The 19,433-nt window shown below is 40.4% G+C and overlaps 2 protein-coding genes across 2 annotated transcripts in view; both read left to right on the forward strand.

Annotated features, from left to right (window-relative positions):
- Nucleotides 1–6,187, forward strand: part of sspo (SCO-spondin) — a 76,447-nt gene extending 70,260 nt beyond the window's left edge. Inside the window, 5 exon segments of the mRNA XM_030767631.1 lie at nt 436–531; nt 2,005–2,065; nt 2,886–3,016; nt 4,178–4,328; nt 6,165–6,187. Coding sequence (XP_030623491.1) covers nt 436–531; nt 2,005–2,065; nt 2,886–3,016; nt 4,178–4,328; nt 6,165–6,187 — 462 coding nt within the window.
- A 2,050-nt stretch (nt 6,188–8,237) lies between these two features.
- kcnh2b (potassium voltage-gated channel, subfamily H (eag-related), member 2b) overlaps nt 8,238–19,433 on the forward strand; it is a 151,690-nt gene continuing 140,494 nt past the window's right edge. The window contains exon 1 of the mRNA XM_030767508.1: nt 8,238–8,313. Within this exon, the coding sequence (XP_030623368.1) occupies nt 8,238–8,313 (76 nt within the window). The remainder of the gene's footprint in view (nt 8,314–19,433) is intronic.

The following is a 19,433-nucleotide window of genomic DNA, read 5'->3' on the forward strand; positions in this document are numbered from 1 at the left end:
CCATAATTACTGCCATCAATAATGCACACATATATTGTATATTCTAAATGCACACGTTGCATCACTGATTCTGTGTAAATACAGTGTGTGAGTTTCTATCAGTTCTACATCGTTAACTTTTTATTTCTGTGCACATGTAGAAAGAATCTGCGATGGGAATGGCATGGCTGACTCCAGTTTGATTTTATGTTACCCAGAGACTGATAATAATATCAGTGCTGAACAGTATCTTTCATATTCTGGACATCACTATTCATATAAAAGTAGTAGTAGTAGTAAAATTCTATTAGTCTTACTGAAGCAGCTCTTACTGCTCTGGACTGTGGTACGATTTCACAGAACACTGAGACGCAAGACTGAACACTGTGATATTAATAGATGTGTGTACATGTGTGTGTGTGTGTGTTTGGTGTATGTGTGTGTGGACGTGCACAGGCAGGATCTGAATGGGAAGAAGGATGTGTATCATGTCGCTGTATAAATGGACAGAGACAATGCCAATCCCAGTGCCCTCCTCTTCACTGTAACGAAGTAAGAACATCTTCACTCTGGCCCGTCTCACACACACTGCCAACCATTCCACAACAGCAACTCAAAATCTGCTGTTTTTTTCATTTAAGATTTCTGATTTTTTCTTTTTTTTCTTTCTATAAAAATGTAGTAATATAGTCAGTAATATAGTATATTATATTTGTTGCAGACAGACAAAAGCATGTGAAAGGAGAAGAGTCATATTTTAATGATAAATAACCTAAGACAGAGTGCCATGTTTTATTACACATTTCTACTGCCAGTCCACCTTTTTCCCTAACCTATAGATAACGTTTGCCCTCATCTCAGATTCATGCATAACATGTAGCTTATCCAGCCTAATTCAGTGATTAAACCTTTTAAGGGAACAATTCTAGACCAAAACCACGACTCACAGTACAAATGGGTTACTTCCCAAAACAGTCTGCCTTATTAGAGAAGTGGGGAGGGCAGCAGATGCTTAGCGGCAGTGGGAGTCATTGTCCCGGCAACAGGCCTGATCCTCCATTATATCCCAGATGGCCTTCGGGTGACACTCTAACAATACACACACACACACACACACACACACACACACACACACACACACAGCAGAGGCCATCTCTCACACACACACACACGCACACACACACATACACACATTTGCATTTGACCTGTTCTTTGCTACTCAATCCAATCATAATCGTGCCAGATGTTATGGCTGGCTTGAGCACTAATTAAAAAGACATGTTCTCGGTTTCACTTCTGATGACTGAATTCAGCTGTGCTTTAAGGCGTAGCTCTGCTTGTCTTGCCATGTCTGTAACCCATAACCACATGACATCGTGCCTGTTTTTCCGACATTCCTGCTACTCTTTACACCCTCCGAGCTGTCGGAATCTGTCATGACACTTTGAGTTTCACGTGGATTTCAGGAAATGTGCTTAGGCAGTTAGCACTCCATAAGAGACAGGTTTAACAGAGCTGCCAATTAAGAGAGAGAGATGACACTGTGCAGCTGTAAATAGCAAAGCTGTGTCTCTCTACACTTGATTTTGAATAAAATTCACATTTTATCGTTCAATGTATCGTCTCTTTAAATATCTCATTTTCTGTCACAATCAAAAAAGAAGGCCTATAAATCAAGTCACATCTATCCTTATCCTAATTGTTGCCTAATCATATTGAAGATTGCTTGCATTGCCCCACAATAAAAGATAATAGTCATGTTCCCTCCTCTTGAAAAGGCTCAGCAGATTGTGACTCTGCCCTCTTCCCCCTGGGGCTAGCCCTGGAGCAGTGCACTGTGGGAGATGTAGTCTGTCAGTTGTCAGTGCTTGGTGGCTCTTTGGGCTGTCAGCTGGTTGACTCCAGGGAGATGAGTCACGCGTCTTATGGCTATTCTGAGCAGTCCTAACTTGAGTGACATCATCTTCTGTGTGTGTTTCTTTCTTTCTCTCACTTTCCTATCTCCATTTTCTCTGTTCTTCCCAGGGGGAAGTAAAAGTGGAGGAAAGTGGAAACTGTTGCCCAGTGTGCAGAAAAGAGTTTCCAGGTAAGACTGTGCAAGAAAATAGGACAATGTTTTACATCAGGTTGCATCAAATTTGAGATATGCATTGAAAAAAAAAAAAAAAACAAGTCAGCAATTTCTCTGTTACCTCACACTTGTCCAAAACACCAGAATCCTGACACACTGACATGTAGGACACTCCTGTGAAAATGGCCAGATTATCTCTGCAGCACAATCTCAGTTTGTGCCTACAAGCAAGGACAAATCAGTCAAGACAAAAATAATAAGAATAATATTGAAAAACAGAGATTTGTTCAATATGAATGCACATTTATCTGTCAATGCACAGCGTTTTAACATTAACTAATATTCATGTAATTAAGCCAAACGTGAACTATGTATTTGTGCTCCTCAAAACTAATTAATAATATATACATTTTTATATATATTTGCACACATAAACCTGAAATCAGATTATGATGTGAAGGAATGTAAAAACAGGGTAAAATATTATTTAGAAAATATGCAAACAGCAATTTATTTAGTAGTTTATATTGAAATGCCTAAGGACATAAGGCTTTGTGGCGTAGACTGCTGAACCCTCTCCTGATGAGGACTGTTGAGAAATGCAATATTCTTCAGTCACTTTAATTTGCTTAGTGGGCCTTTCAAAGTCAGAGTGGCTCCTTTGAGCCTTGCTGCTAGCCCCCCTCGTTCATTAAGATCAACACAAAACCCTCTTTTCCTGACAAACTCCCTTAGCCTCACTCTTCAGTCTGCGCATCTGGGTCCCCCCCCCCCCCTTCCTTATCTCCGCCTTTGACCCATTTTCTCTCTTCCTGACCCCTTCTCCTCTCATCAGGGGAGCCCGTTGCGGAGTGTCGCCGATATACCGAGGTCAGAAACATCACCAAGGGCGACTGTAGCCTCGACAACGTGGAAGTGAGCTTCTGCAGAGGGCGCTGTTTGTCAAGGACCGATGTCATTTTGGAGGTGTGTATTTTGTGGTTTCGTTACACATACTGTGGGTTTGAGCGTAAAGAGAGCTGAACAAGCACCGGTTTCTAAAGCTTTTCTCTATCTATCCAATCAGCAGTCCTCATGCATGAAAACTATAAGTCCCTATTATTCTGCATTATACACTATGTAATATATATGATGCATAATAAGTTACACAGTAATAAAGTATATAGTTTATACTGGATGAAATAGTGTTCTACACAGAGTGAGTTAACTATCCAGAGTTTAAAAGCACATATTGCTGATGAGCTCTCTGTGCCAATGGGAGGTTTATCTCTGTTCACTGTTTTAGCCATCAGATTTTTATCTGATGTCATGAATAAGTTCAGAGGAAGATGGAGAATGGCTTATCTTTTGGTACTTAGTTGGAAATGTTGTGTTAAAAAAAGCTGTACTTCACTGAACAGACAAAAGTTTATTTCATTCCTGAGTTCTAATCTGGGAAACTGCCTGATGCAACTGTTGAGACGTTGTTAAAAATATGTTTGAACTCGAAAAGTCTCTCGGGTTACCATGGAGACGGCCATCAGATAACTTGCAGTCGGACGAGCCTTCGTTCTCCTTCGCTGCTGTGTTAACAGCACTTTAATCACACCTCTCTTTCCTCTCCCTTCTTTTGTATGGTGTACTCCTTCCCTTTCAGGCCACTCCAACCCATTCCCTTAGACTGACACTCTCACCCACTGCAGTTCAGTACATGGGGCAGTGTCTTTGTGGAGTGCTCCCACAAACCAAGATCAAATTACATATTTGTAAAGGACAAAATGGCATGAAGCTTCACATGGAACCATTTTTTCAATTTATTTCTGTCTCTGTATTTCATTGTTCCAACCCCTCTCCCCCCTTGTCTTTCCAATATGGTCTGAACTTTATCTTCCCCACTTGTTCTCCACTGATCTGTCTGTCTCTTGTGAATTCTTTCCTTGTCATATCCTTACACTCTGTCTCTGTCTTTCTCTCTCTCTCTCTCTCTCTCTCTGTCTTTCTCTCTCTCTCTCTCTCTCTCTCTCTCTGTGATCTATCTCCCATGCCATATCTACTCCTCATGTCTCTTGCATTCCCCTATAACCCTCACCCTCCAACCACAATCTCTCTCTCTCTCTCTCTCTCTCTCTCTCCTCATCTCATTCTCAGGAGCCATACCTCCAAGCGATGTGTGACTGCTGCAGCTACAGGCTAGACCCCCAGAATCCCGTGCGGTTCCTCAGCCTGCGCTGTGCCAACGGAGAGAGTGAACCTGTGGTGTTGCCAGTCATCCACAGCTGCGAGTGTACCAGCTGCCAGGGTGAGCAAACCGGAGGAAATGGGGGCATGGGAATGTGCCAAAGGAACTGTGCCATGTGGGGAAAAAATCTACCTCTTAGAAAACAAAAACCAAAAAAAAATCATTAAATAAATGTTTCAGATAGATGTAATCTTTACTATCTCAGATTTCTCCTTCACTCATCCCTTCCTCCCTCTCTTTTATAAAAACGAATACATCCCAACAGCCGTATAGCTTTTTTTTATTTCCTGTTGCCAGCAACTGATTAATAATTAGCCTTCCCTCTAGTAGAGGCTTCTGCATGACCCAGAACTGTGGCCACCATGGATAAAATAACAACATCCGCTCCAGCTTTTATCGTCATGAAACACCATCCACCAATTTTGACACCATTAGAGCCAATCAATAAACCAAAGAAGGACATTAACACTGTTGCCGCGACAACAGATGCAGCACTCTGTGTCTCTTATGTACGTTGCTTTTTCCTCTCTTTCCATTTAGGCTTTTTCTTTTCTTGTTTTTTTTTTTTTTTGAATCTGTCTCACTTTTGCTTTGTGGTATGTTTGCATCTCAAACACGCTTAATCTCATCAGGGGCTTTGCTTCAAAGCAATTATACATTTAACCATTCATCACTATCCCTGATTGCATGACTGATTACACTACACTGTGTGTGAGGATCAAATAGCTTCCACCCTGGAACCCTGGAGCTTTGTGGAGCCTCTCTGATTCAACCGCACTGTCCATGTTCAGATGCTCTTTTCATTGTTTACCATGTGGTCGTATGACGGTTCATGGGGAGCCTTCTGTTGCCACAGGGACGGATTGATTAACATTATTACCACATGCTGGTCACCCCAGTAACGTAACCAGTGATTCATACTCTACATATACCTTCACCAGTCACTGTCTGACTATACCACTGCTTTACATAACCTGACAAAGAAAGAATAGAACTCAAAAATAATAAAGTAATAAAACTTTGAGCCCTGTGAAACTGGAGATTCATCATAAACGCACATATTTGGGTGGACAATTTGAATGAGTACTTTGTTATGTTTTAATATCAGGCAAAACAGGACTGCTTAACAGTAGGGTTTCTTTATGCTGCTGTATACAGACGCAGAATATTTTATTATGGACAATAAGATTTATTTCTCTGTGCATATTTATACCATCCTGAAACATTATGTTGATCCAGCTAAAAATAATGTGGAGTTGGTCCAAGTCTGCCCTTACTGACTACCTCATTTAATCTTGAAAATATATATATTTAATTTGGAATGCTGAGGGTACCTTTTTGTTTAATATCCAGTAGACAGCAGGAAGTATTATGGTCTACCTTTATTTAAAGCATAAATAGATCAGACCTCAATAAAGTAATGCCACCATTACATTCATTTTGTACATCAGTTAATCCAGAGGAGGCTCTTTTGGACGGAGTTCAGGAGACTGGGCTGGTCAGTGCAGCGACCTCTGTGAGCATGCATTGACAATTCTTAGCATGATCAGGATGTACTTGCTGGACATGATGAAAAATACCAGAGGGTTATGCCCTCAGTTACTCCACACATCAGAAGAGCTCTCACGGATCTCTAGGCTTTCCTCCATACATATCAGAAATATGCTTCATGGCTTGTAATGTGCTTTGTTATGTGTAAGATAAAATATTTAAACATTTTAAATATTTAAATTATAAGAACCACAGTTGCAATGGTTATCATAATAATATAGCATTTGTTGTTTAAAAAAAGCCATATATCAGAGAAAAGGGATTCCTCTTATTCTACATGGGGTTGTTGTTGAACCAGCGTTTCTGTAATGTTATCCTATTGTTGCCTTGATCTCTTTTTTGCAGGAGGGGATCTGTCCAGACGCTGAGTGTTCTGGAAGGGACAAGCTAGGCCTGGGATTGACCATGTGCGTCCAGTGTTATTTGACGTAGCTTGTAGTCATTATATGACTGAATGCCTTCATTATAGTGCTTTCTGAAATTCTCAGAGACCTGTCTTTCTGTACAGCTTTCTTTTTTTTTCTTTGTTTTTTTTGGAAAAATTATTATTATTTCTTTGTTTGTTTTTGTTATCAACTATGTATTACTCTTCAGGTTTGTTGGATATATTTCTTTTTTGTATACGAGAAAATGCATTAGCTCCTCTCATTATACATCTCTCAGTTAATTTGTATTAAAATAAATATCTCTTTTTCCAAGCTACTCTTGAGTGTTTATCAGTATCTTAATAAGGATATAATCTTTCTCACGGTAAACAGAGCATTTACTGGCTCGAGATTAATAATAATTGTTATTACGTTTTGTTCTACCACGTAGATGTGCTGCTACAATTTGAAGATGGGATGGGGAGGGGAGGGGGTAACACACGTAAGAGCAGGCTGGAAGATTTCACTGGTAGGATGCTTCAAAGACAGCCGCGTGTCCTCTGTGCGCTCCTTACTAAATATGGGAGTCGTGAGGGAAATTGCACTGCGCGCCCCCTTGCGAAGACATAAAAAACCCCTTCCTCAATTTAAGACACGGAAAAGACAGCATCCAGAGAATGAATTTTTAACATCAACAACAACAAAAAATATACATATATATATAATGTAACCAGGGTGATGCGTGCAGGAGCCAAAGATAAATTTGTAAAATGCTCGAAAGCCTACTCAGAATGTTGAAAAAAATTACTATCGGGACAAAGTAAACAGTGTTATCTGAGCCACGCGCGTTGTCTTTGTCTACCTCTCAGTGACGATAGGGAAACCCCACATGCATGACTCTCGCATAGACAGTGACGTATCATGTACAGTCTGAGGCACTCCTACACGACACAAATGAAGGTGAAACCCTTGTCTGACCTGCATTTAACAAAGCCCTTATCAAGTCCGCAAAAAATACATTAGCACGTGTAAGGTGAGTTAATTCGATACACTGTTTATTGCATGACATCGGCACTTTCATTTTATAATTTGGATCCAAAAAATGAATTGGGTGAAAAGATCCGGATTTGGCGCAAACCTTGTTCGATAAAAGGAAAATCCAGCACGTCACGACACCTGCAAATATAAATCAACTTGCACCTGTCACAAGCGACTACAGAAAACACAATTCTCGCTTCATCATTGTTTTCTTCTTTGTATGTAAATCCACTCGTAATAGTCTCTTTCAGGCATCTTTCCACATTTTTACCACTTACTTTGGATAGAATGTGGAAAATCTAATACATGCAAATTCCAAATGTTAAATTTTCAAGAGTTGGCAGTTGCTGACATAGCGCTTTGCGCGCGTTGTTTTCCATCCCAGCTCTTCGCCGATACGGAAGGGGTTAAAGAGGTGTAGTCGTCGCTACCGGTGAGCTGCGATCATTTTTGCTGAACGCAGAGACCTCTGGCGTGAGACGCGACTCTTGTACGACAGTATCGGTGCGTATTGTTCCAACTTGTGTTCACCAAAGTGTTTGTACCAATCGAGGGGCTGGAGAACAGGGATCAGGGGACAAAGGAAACGCAGAAGGCGCAAATATGGCAAACCGGGGTACCTCGGCAAGGCGTTCAAATCTCCATCTCCAGAGTCCCCCCTCCCAAATGTCACGAAGTAACCGCTCTTGCGTCACTCTACTGTAAACCGAAGAAAGGATATCATTTCTGAAAGAGCAAAGACGGACGTAAACAAACCCCGTGCTCACTCACATTGGAAACTGGAAACTGACGTTTGGATAAGTGGCAGCTCATTTTCAAAGCCCTCCTATGCTTTTTTCGAAGGCTTAGGCTACCTGTCAGTCTCTGATGAAGTTCTTAACACAGTGGGTCTGTGGTGGATTACTGTACTCAGTCCCTCATGCCGTGGGTACAGTGACCGTGTTTGGCTGGTTTTACGCGTAAAGGTCAGCTTTGGTTACGGAAAGTCAACAAACTCCGGAGGCTTACAGCAAGGATGCCGGTTCGACGGGGACACGTGGCGCCGCAAAATACTTTCCTTGATACCATCATCAGGAAATTCGACAGTCAAAGTAAGAAAATAATAAATTAATACAAATTTCTTGTGTGGTGATATAATTATCCACTTGGGTTAGACTCCAAAGTGACACCCACTCAGCCATTGCGTATTTGTTTGATAAATATCAAGCGATCACACGTTCAACTTCAGGTCTTGGTGAGAAGAGTATAGAGGTTATAATTTACTTGGTCATAAAGTGCGCCACATTTACAGTGCATTACTGTAATATTATTATTATTATTATTATTATTAATAATAATAATAATAATAATAATAATAATAATGATAATAATAATGAAAACAACAACAACAACAACAACAACAATAATAATAATAATAATAATAATACACTGTGCTGATTTCTATCGTAATATATTTGGAAACATTAAAAAAAAAATCATTTTTTAACCAGAGTACGTTATACTAATAACGTATTCAGGAATTAATAAAGTAATGGTAAATGTTAGAAAATGTTGTGAGAGCACAGTTTCTTTTCGTTTAGCACTAGGTTAGTTGGCTATCATCGTATGCGAAGTTCGTTTGTGTATATGCGTATTTAAGGTGATTGAATTGCTTTCCGAATGCCTGAAAATAAATATACAGTTTCAATCCATACACAAATACATAGACTGCAAAAAAAATATGTGATACGCATAACTATTCCACACATTGTTCTCAGATCATGAAATCACTGCTCTATCAGACCTGATTACATCGGCAAACCTGATAGATACAGCTACAGTTACCCGATTGTTGATTCCCTTCACTCCTTGAAATCAGTTTTTCGGTCCATCGTAACCTCTGGACTCCTCGTTAAAGACTCAGCGGAAATATAGTAGGCTATTCCATGTGGAGAGACTGTCATTTCTGTCATTGCTGATGGTCAACTTATGCAAAACGGCTTCAGATGCAATAATAATGCTAAACAACACGTGCTTATGTTTGCACATTGGGCAAATGCAAAGTTGTCGACTTGTTGAGATTTTCTCATCATAAAACTAGTAGGCTATATCCCCTTGCACTGTTTTTCTCTCATTTTGCCCTTAGAGCAGGTTTAATGCTCTTTATCTGAGCGTAGTGTTATATCAGATGCAAACCAGTCACATTTTGTCTCTTCTTTTTTTTTCTTTCTTTTTTTTTTTTTTTTTGTGCGGTATGCCATCAGGCTGGTGCAATCTACCGCTTACCGAGTAACAGCTTACAAACGTTGTCGTTCCAACTTTGCCTAAACACAACCGACTGCGCAAATCTAGGCCCATATTAGAAAATGGATAGAGGAGTCAAACGTTGTTTTATTTGATCAAACCCCCACATATACTGTGGCTCTGCAGACTTGGGCAATGTGAATATTATTATTTACGTTAGGAACAAAACTCGTTGTTTTATTTCGTCTACCTCTAGTTGAGGCTCAGATCGGAGAACGTGATCAAAATCTACACCCACAAAGTCCTCTTTAATGCCATCAGTGTCATTTTGGGAATGTAATGAGCTCAGCGAACACTAATGCAACACTGAAGTAGAAAATTGCAGCTATTTCCAGAAGACTCCATAGAATATGTATATCCATACCTACCAGTAGGCTGCTTAGCCAGGCAGAAAATTGCTGATAAGAGCGTGGATAGCTTCTAACTGCATTAGGTGCTGCGCTGTGTTCTGTGATTGGTTGTGGTTTATGATTGGGGTTCAAGTTTTTTTTCTTTACCAGTGAACAAAGGCTTGTGTGGGGTGGCAAAATTCTGCTCAACACACCTTTTGGCACAGCATAGTCATGTAAGTCAGCTGTGACTCTCGCTGTTAGTGACGTGTGTCACACTGCTTATTCTGTCCAAATCCGTCAAATATAAGTGATGCTAGAAAAAAAAAACTTGGAGTGGTTAGTTTTATTTAAGGAACAAAAATACTCTGTTCCTTGGTCTTTGCCTACTTTTGAATAGAATTAGCTGATCTTTTGAGAGCGATTAGCTTGTATACCGCAATAAACGGCACATTATCGTGCTTAACTCAGATACATCCAAATAAAGGTCACATCTAAATCCACTTAACTGAGCTGAGGGCTTTGTAAGCTCAGTGAGATCCTGTTTTTACACAGCATTAATGCTTAGTAGAGGAGATGTGGAGACATTTCTCCCCACTAACAAGTGGTGATGTTGCTGAGACGTGGGTCATCCAGAGCAACACGGACATTAATCTTCAGCTTCTTGTAGCAAAGCAGGTATCACTATGCCGGTACAGTATCTCCATATGAGCAGAATGCGCTGTGTCGTAATTAAAGATTAAGCTTGTGTGAAAACCAGTAACCAAGGCAATGCTCATAATAAGTACTGATGTACTCAGCATCTACCAAGATAGCATTTTTGTTCCTTTGTTTTGTTTTTGCACCAGTTCACAATTCTAACAATGTGCTAACAGGTTAGGTGTATCATGCAGCATGAAGCCAGCATGAAAAAGTTGCATCCAGTTTCCATTATCAGCCATATATCAGCCCAGTCATTATTTAGACTTTTGATTTTACAATTTTACACAGATTAATGAGAAGAGATTTACTACTGAGTTTTTGTTGGTGCGAACATATATATATATATATATATATATATATATATATATATATATGTGTGTGTGTGTGTGTGTGTGTGTATATATGTATATATATGTATGTGTGTATATATATATATATATATATATATATATATATATATATATATATATATATATATATATATATATATATACATACACATCACCCACATGAAAAAAACAACAACACAGTAATACATTTGTAAGAATGTGTTTAATGTAATGTGTAAGGACAGCAGCCAAACTGGATTTGGGATATAGTCTACTACAGTCACATTAAGCTGATGCACTCATTTCAAAATCTTGGAACTGACATTACTGACAGTGTTATGCTGTGTGGAATAATGTTTTAATCATTTCTCCTCTTGTCTTAGGTTATCCCATGCATTATTATCCTTCTGAATGAAAATTGTAATATTGTTCAACATTAAAAAAATACTGGATGTGAGTTGAAATTAAAATTGAGGGATTTTGAGGAAGTTCATTTAAGTTCACAATCAACAGTGCCACCTCTAGAGGAACGTCCCTCAAACATATGAAATAACAGGACCCAGAGAGAGTATTAAGCCTGTACCATGTGCACAAACATAACTATCGTCATGGCAACGGCTGAAGTCCCTTTATCTGGGCTGGGTTCTCTTGGGATGCTTCTCCCAGGAAGCTGACTCTATTCGAGAGAGAGAGAGAGAGAAAGGAGAGAGAGTGAGAGAGAGAGAGAGAGAGAGAGAGAGAGTTTTAGGGGTGGGGCGGTATAGATGTAACAAATAATTGGGAAGAGAGAAACATTGGCTGCTCAGTGAAACAGTCCAAACTGAAAATGATCACAGACCAAGGCTACAAGCTGTTTTTCGGGGCCTTCTTCACTGTACCTTGCGTGGACTTTTCAGGAGTGATATTTATAGTTCTCTATAAAAATGAGAGATGCTCCGTCCCTCGGCTTGGTTCTGAGATGCCAGGCAGTCATGGTCTAGTTGTGCCAGGATTTCTGTGATGTAGGATGTCTCTGTCTCTAGTGGCCGCTGTAATCGTGAGATGCTGAGATCACAGCCATATCGGCACACACTGTCAGTGGAGTCTGTGTGATTCAATTTCACTTTGGCACAGGTGCTACCCCCCCCCCCCATATACTCACACACGCTATTTCTCTTCTCTCCCTCTCTTTCTCTCTCTCTCTCTCTCTCTCTCTCTCTCACACACACACACACACACACACGAACATGATCTTTTCTCTCTCTGTCAGCCACTTGGCACCTCTCCCTGCATGCTGCTTGGCATGTGTGTGTGTGTGTGTGTAACAGTGTATATGATTGTTCCTGACAGTATGCTTTAATATTTTTGTGTGCTCTCTACCAGTTGCCAGTACGAGCTGGTATAGCACTTCCTCGGCACTGAATGTGTTATCAAACACTTGTTCAAGTCTAATGCCATAGAATATGAGCTTGTCTGCTCCCAGGCTTTCATCTCTGCTTTTCCTCTAAACTACAGAAAGAGGATTTGCAATAGGCTTTGCTTCTCTCACTCAAACATCTTCTCTCAGCTAAACAAGTGATGGCATCCTTAAAAAAAAAAAAAAAAGACTGTTTTATTTTCATTGATGAAAGAGCAAAACCGCTTTTAAAAATCTTTCATATGCTTTTATTTATTTTATTTTATTTTTTTGTGAATCACAGTATGCTTCATATTCCTGGCATAATTTTTATAAAGAGAAGTTTCAATTGAGGGGTATTACCAGCAATAACTATCACTGCCACAATTACTCAATACTTTCATTAGTTAGTTTAATTTAATTAGTTTCAGTTTCTTTAATTAGCCAATTCTGATTCATCATTGGTCAGTACTCCCACTAAAGCCCATGTGTTGTATTACAACAGCATGACAGCAACAGTTCCATGGACAAAACTCACTGTTAGATTGTTGTTTTTTGGGACCACATTTCTGGTACAACAACAACAACATAAAGATAAACGTGAAAAATGAGCTCTCCTGCTCTTTACCAAAGTGGAATGATTCACTGGAATAAGAATTATGACATATTGTGCTTTTCCTTAGCTTTATATAAACAGGAACATATCTATTTTTATGGCACCTGAGGAAAGGAATAATAGCACAATCTGAATTCCGTCATACATGATTTAGCATGTGAAAATTATATCACGGCTGGTGTGTAGTTTTATAGCGCTACATTAAACTTGGCATAGGGGAAGACTGTCCAGTTCGTAATGTGTGAGGCCCATTCTGAATGGTTCAGTGAAAATACATGTACCATTACAGAACTAATGGCTTTAAATGAAAGGAAGTAGTGAAACAGAGAGGGGGGAAAAAGTGTTTGGAGCTTTGTATTGGAGTAGAGGTGAGAGGAATATGGTGAGATTCATACTTAAACCAAAGGAGGTGGATCACAGCTGTGCTGTTGATGGTCTCATTTTGAATTTCTCTCATTAAATGATTCAGTTCAGCATTTCTGAGGTGCAGTGAAGCTAAATATTCAGAGACGAGCGAGGCAGATGGACAGTCAGTTTATTACAGGACTCTCCATGTCTGTTTCTGTTACCCTCACTCTTCACTTTCTCCTGTCATAGTTTTCAGTCTTTCTCTTCTCTCTACATTTTGCTTACCCCATCTTTCAGTCACACACGTCTCCTCCTAGCCTTTGTCACACCATTCTCTCTCTCTCTCTCTCTCTCTCTCTCTCTCTCTCTCTGTCTCTCCTATGTCTCTCCTCCTAACACACTCTCCTATGCTAAAGCTAAGCTTCCTCTTAAACAGCTCACTGAGTCATCTCTTCTGCAGTTTGTCTCCTAATGTATACCATTTTCACCTCTTTTTGCCTCACAGAACCGTCTGCACGCCTTTGAGTTTGCTAATGCTGGTGTTGTTAATGATCCCCAGACAACCTTAATCCCTGTTTTTTTTCCCTCTTCACTATTTTCTGCTGGGTTCCACACAATTTCTCACAGTAATCACCCTCTTCTTATCATCACAAAGCAGGTATACTGACCAAATTCATTCTCACTTGTTAGGTCACAGCACTCAAACTGGGACGTGTGTAACTGACACTTCCAGCTGTGGCACAGGATGCTGATATGGATACACTGCATTTCGTACCACTGAAAACACCAACCATCTCCCTAGTTTACCTATTAAAGCTTGAGTTTACAGCCTGCAAACACCATGATCAACCGCAACAACAACTGCCTGTTTTCACTGTCTTTCTTGTCTTTGGAAGCACTAATATCACTGTCATTTCAAACCATGAAATTTGCTCGAAACATCTACTTAATCCTTCAGGGCCTTGGGGTCACTCAGAAGCTATACCCAGGGCTACAGGTTCCAATTTATGCCACAATCTCCTCCAACACTGGTGGCATGGTGTCTCACTCACACACACACGCACGCGCGCACACACACACACACACACACACACAGACATGGTCGTACCTTCATCTCTGCATTCCACGCCTTAAAGCTCACCTTTTAAACAGAGGGCCTCGGTAGATCTTCTCAGGCACCGTCATTTGCACAAGCTTCCAAATCCTTCCCTCATGGCCTTTGTCCTGCTCCATTTCATTGGCTCCAACAGCTCGTTAAAAAAAAAACGGGCTCAGAGCTTAAATGCCAGCGACATGACTTGCACCTCAAGTTATGCGCAGGTACTCAAGGGCAGAATATCTGAATATGGATCAGCTGACTTCAAGCTCTTTGTACTCTGAGGTTCTGTCTTGTCACTGAGAGCTGGGCCACTGGCTCTCCTGGACCAGGTTTTGTGCACAGGTGCTTTTAAAGCTCCAGGTCCCCCCCCCCCCCCCCCCCCCCCAAATCCCAATGTTTTGAGGAATACCTCAAAGGGATTTCATGTTGAGCTAATGGCCTCAAAATTGGCAAAAAAAAAGAAAAAAAGAATCTGTCCATGCTGGCAGTACAATTTTTAATATGTTTTTCCCCTGCTCCTCCTTTATGCAGCTTGGATTCCCTTTCTCTTTCATCACACACACACACACACACACACTCTCTTTCCCTCCCTCTCTCTCTCTCTCTCTCTCTCTTTCTTTTCATCTGCCCTCTCACTGGGGTCTCATTAAGTGTTACTAACTAAACACTAATGCCACTTGAATCCGCACAAATTTTAGAGGCAAGAACACAAAGAACAAACGCTACATTGGAAAGAAAGAAGTAACTCCCTGTTTGATTGGCTTTTGCGACGAAAAAAACATCTTTTGTCAGCATTTCTCCGAGATGGTTGATCGTGAAGGAAATTGTGTATGTGACTGCAGTGCTTATCGACTGTTACCTCTTAGCTTCTCTTTGTCCTTGTCTTTCTGATGTTTCTCCTCACCTTTGTACCTAACCTGGGCTGAACCTGCCAAACTAATGTTGGGATCAGACAACATGATATTTTTGTCTTTCACGATGGCCACTATGTCAGATTAGGCAGTCATAGTGCCATAAATATTTGCTGTGTCTTGGCTGGGAGACTGGCAACACTACAAGTATGACCCCGACCAATCGTCGTATGCTGCCTTTCAAGAGCTCGCTCAAGTTCATAAGTCATCGGGGAGGACGACTGTCATTCGTCGTATTGGTTAACGTCAAGGAACATGTCGCAGGAGATGTCAGACTAGGCAGGAAGATACAAAAAATTCTGACATGCTAGACTTTTCATGTCGTGTGTTGTGTTTTGTTGTGGGGTGTCCCAGATGCCACGTCACTGTTCTTAGATTATGTCACACTAAAAGAGGTAAAGACACCTGTTCGTTGCTCCCGATGTTCATATTTGGGCCCGACGGTGGAAGTTTGTCCATGGCAACAAAACTGTCAAAATCGGGCTGAAATCGTGTAGTCTGAACCCCACATAATCTGTCACACAGACATGGAGCCCATTTTTCATCTCAAAGAAACAAATTACTAATCAATGTAAAATTTGCAGAAGGACATAATTATAAGCTACACATCATGTAGCATGTCAGTCCAGCAAATTGCTCAAAACATGTATAATAAGCATGTTTACAATTTTTTCTTCCTTCTGTTTCTCCGACTGGACGATTTTGTATCATCTTACCATTTCTCTTACCTCTTTGTCAAAGACAGAAAGCAGTCCATGCTACCACACTTTCTTGTCATGTAACGTCTTGCTATATTATTGGTGTTTATTGATGGTGTTCAAACACGGCAAGTTTACGACCCGCTGAGGCGCTAATTCACAGCTGAGTTGTGTTGTGTTCTGGTTTTTGTCGGAGCGGCAGAAGAATGACTGGACCTGCGTTTCACTTCCGTCTCTGACTGGCCGCATTACTCAGTCTGTCTGAGGAGGAAGGTGTTAGTGAGCACAGATGAAGAGTTACTCTCAAAAGCCTCTTTCCAAACAATTACTGGACTGACACCGTATGGAAATGCAGAGACAACAGAAGCAATCAAAGCATTCGTTTCATTCTGGCAGTATAGTGACTGAGCCACAGTTTCTCTGCCAATTTGTTATTGTCTGCTTGCCTTAAAAGCACTAATGAGAATGCTAATGACCACCACCCGGGAAGTTTTTTTTTTTTGGTCTTAAGAGATGCAATTTCCTTTTTTTTTTTTTTTAAAAAAAACCAACAACATTCAATTGCTTCTTGAATGTACTGTACATTCAAGTATGAAGTATGAATGTTTTATGCATTGATTAACTGACAGTACGGAATGGTATACGATGTAAGTCAATTTGATCTTTTCTTCAGAAGGGTTTTGCGATAGATCTCATCTCTTAGGCTTATCTCCATTCTCAGACCTGTATCTCAACCCTGGAGATAAGCTTAACAGGATTGGAAGTCGATCCAGTCTCTACTTCATTGCTTTGTTTTGGAAGTATATGTGCTCCTGTGTTATGTAGCTATGTTCTTTCATTTAAAATCTAAAAAAAAGGTGTGAGAGTTTGTGCATGTGCGTGTGTGTGTGCACACGTTTGTGTTTGTGTGTGTGTATGTTTGTATGTGTGTTTGTGTACGTGTTTGTGTTTGTATCCGTGTCTGTGAGTATGTTTTGTGTGTGTGTGTGTCTGTGTGTGTATGGTGTCTGACAGATTCTTGTTCCTCAGTCAGGAACAGCTGCTGCAGAGAAGCCTTAAGGGAGGTGATGCTGTCCCTGGTGCTGGTGTTGTTGTTGCTTGCTTGTTTAGGGGAGTCACAGAGTGGGAGGGCAGGTGTGGTCAGGCACAATTGATGAAAAGAACAGATGCTAGAGTCTGGTTCACACGTCTTGAACACACACACACACACACACACACACACACACACACACACACACACACACACAAACAAACATCGATCTGTCTGTCATCCCAAATCTGTCCTCGCACCCTTGGTGCCTGTCTAGAATTAGATTTCTATATTTAGGAAATTTGGGCGCCTTGCTTCTTATTCAGGAGTCATCCAATAATCTTCCAAAATAAAGCTCTCGGGACAGTGACGTACCCTGATCAGTAGTCCTCAGTGCTGAAAAGGGGGGGCAGGGGGTTTTCCCTGATCAGCAGGGTGCTTTCTCTACACAGGCTTGGAAATAAGTTTTTACAGCCTCACTCCCAAACTGTGCTGTTAAACTGCTGTCCTAATTAGCTGCTGTATAATGTCAATGTAGCTGTCATAGATGATACCAAACAGTACAGACTTGTCTCTGTGAGTAAAAAGAGCAAAACTAAAAATAAATAAATAATAATAAAACAAAACCCCCCATTGTGATCAATGTGTTGGATGATGAATAGAAACAAAAAGCAATTATAGCACCAGAGCAAATTTTCACCAGAAGAGAACTGAAAAATGCAGGCATACTTTTCTTGCTCATGCTTATCCTTGAATGAGATTTATGGCTGGCAGATGTAGTTAGGATTCCTAAAAAAGGGAAAGGATATGATTGGTATGGACCCTTTTTAAGTTGAATGAAACAGCATTGAGCCCAATGCGGTCGGCTAGGGTTGTTATGATTTTGGACGTTTGTTCCTAGTCTCCATTTACTGTACTATTTACAGGAGGTAATGTCCAAACAAAATGATAGTCCATCAAACTGGAATATGCCTCAATTGCACAATGTCTCTCAGAATTTGTGAATTATTTATCATAATCAGTCTATGAAAAACAAAGATAAGTAGCTAGGAAAACGGTAATGGTTAGTGTTTTTTCATAAAGAGCATTTTCTGAAATGCAAGTGTCTCTGCTATCACTTAGGATTATATTGAAATGTATTGTATTTGATACTGCTGAGACAGCAGATCCGAATATACAAAAATACAGCAATAATAATAAAAAAGAACACTACTCTCCTACTTAACATACATCTATACCACCATCAGATCCTCTGAGATCACATGTCAAGTGTCATTCTGACTGAGCCATTACCAAATATGGGCACACACGAGCACACGAGGCTCAGCTGAAGCTCTGACCACACTCCTCTGACTCTGCTGGTTTATCAAAGGTCATCCACAGTCATGTTTTCAGTTATGTTTTTAGAGTTATGTTTTTTTATGGACCCTGCTTCCTTTAATTATAGCCAGTGTGACTGCAAGCAGATACTTCAGTGATTCTCAGTCAGGGGTGATGGTTTGCAGTGGTGGGAGGTTGATAAGACCAGAGGGGCTCCACGCAGCTCAGCTCTGCACCAGACTCACCAGGAACTCTGTCTGAAGTGCTGTGACGACCTAGAATATAAAGCCACACACTGGTGACCCAGCTAATGGACTGGAGCCATTGGTGTGGGTGGCAGTTTCTTTTTTTTTTTTTTTTTTTATTCTTCAGAGTCTGATTAAGCATGCCCTGTGAACTCATCTCAGCAGAGTTAGCATGAAAGTCTGCTGTCTGAAATAAAATACTTTGGCTGTAAAGAGAAACAGTTGTCAAGGACATCCTCCCTATTTCTGTAACGTTCCGTAACGTATTCGAGGACTGAAGGCTAGTCTGGCCATAGATCCCGTGTGAAGTGACTGTAAATTTCTACCTGGTAACAGACTCGCTTTTTAAAACTAAATTGTGCAGCCTGGAAAGCAAAAATACTTGAAGTCCGTGTGTTTGTGTGTGTGTGTGTGTGTGTGTGTGTGTGTTTCTATATTTTGGGAAATAGGAACCAAACCTATCCTCCAAACTTCACAAACTTATATAATTTAAATCATGTGATGGTAACATCAGACATTATGCGAATAATGATCCAGCTCTTCTAATTCCAGTAAAAAATGTTTGTTTTCATATTTGTGCTTTGACCAAGGCTGTGTTTAGGAAGGCATATCAAATATAATGCAAATAAACTGCAGAGGCTATGGAGACCCCTGTAATGAATTGGGAAACATTTCAAAACAGAGTGGCATTATAACCTGGACCCTCAGCCGACTGGAACCTGGCAGGAAAGCAAGTGTTAGAATTAAAAAAGAAAGAAGATTCACTTTGGCAATGGCACTCCCCCTGAGATATCACTTTGGGAAAGGTGCTGCTGTTCACCTAAAATTCCACCTCTAATTATAACCAACAATATCTCAACATTGTCTTCTTATGAATTAGTTCTTGCTCTGCGATCCATGTTCCATCAGACGTTTCTGTTATGGAC

Source organism: Chanos chanos, chromosome 3 (assembly GCF_902362185.1).
Source record: "Chanos chanos chromosome 3, fChaCha1.1, whole genome shotgun sequence".
In the NCBI taxonomy this organism is placed as follows: domain Eukaryota; kingdom Metazoa; phylum Chordata; class Actinopteri; order Gonorynchiformes; family Chanidae; genus Chanos; species Chanos chanos.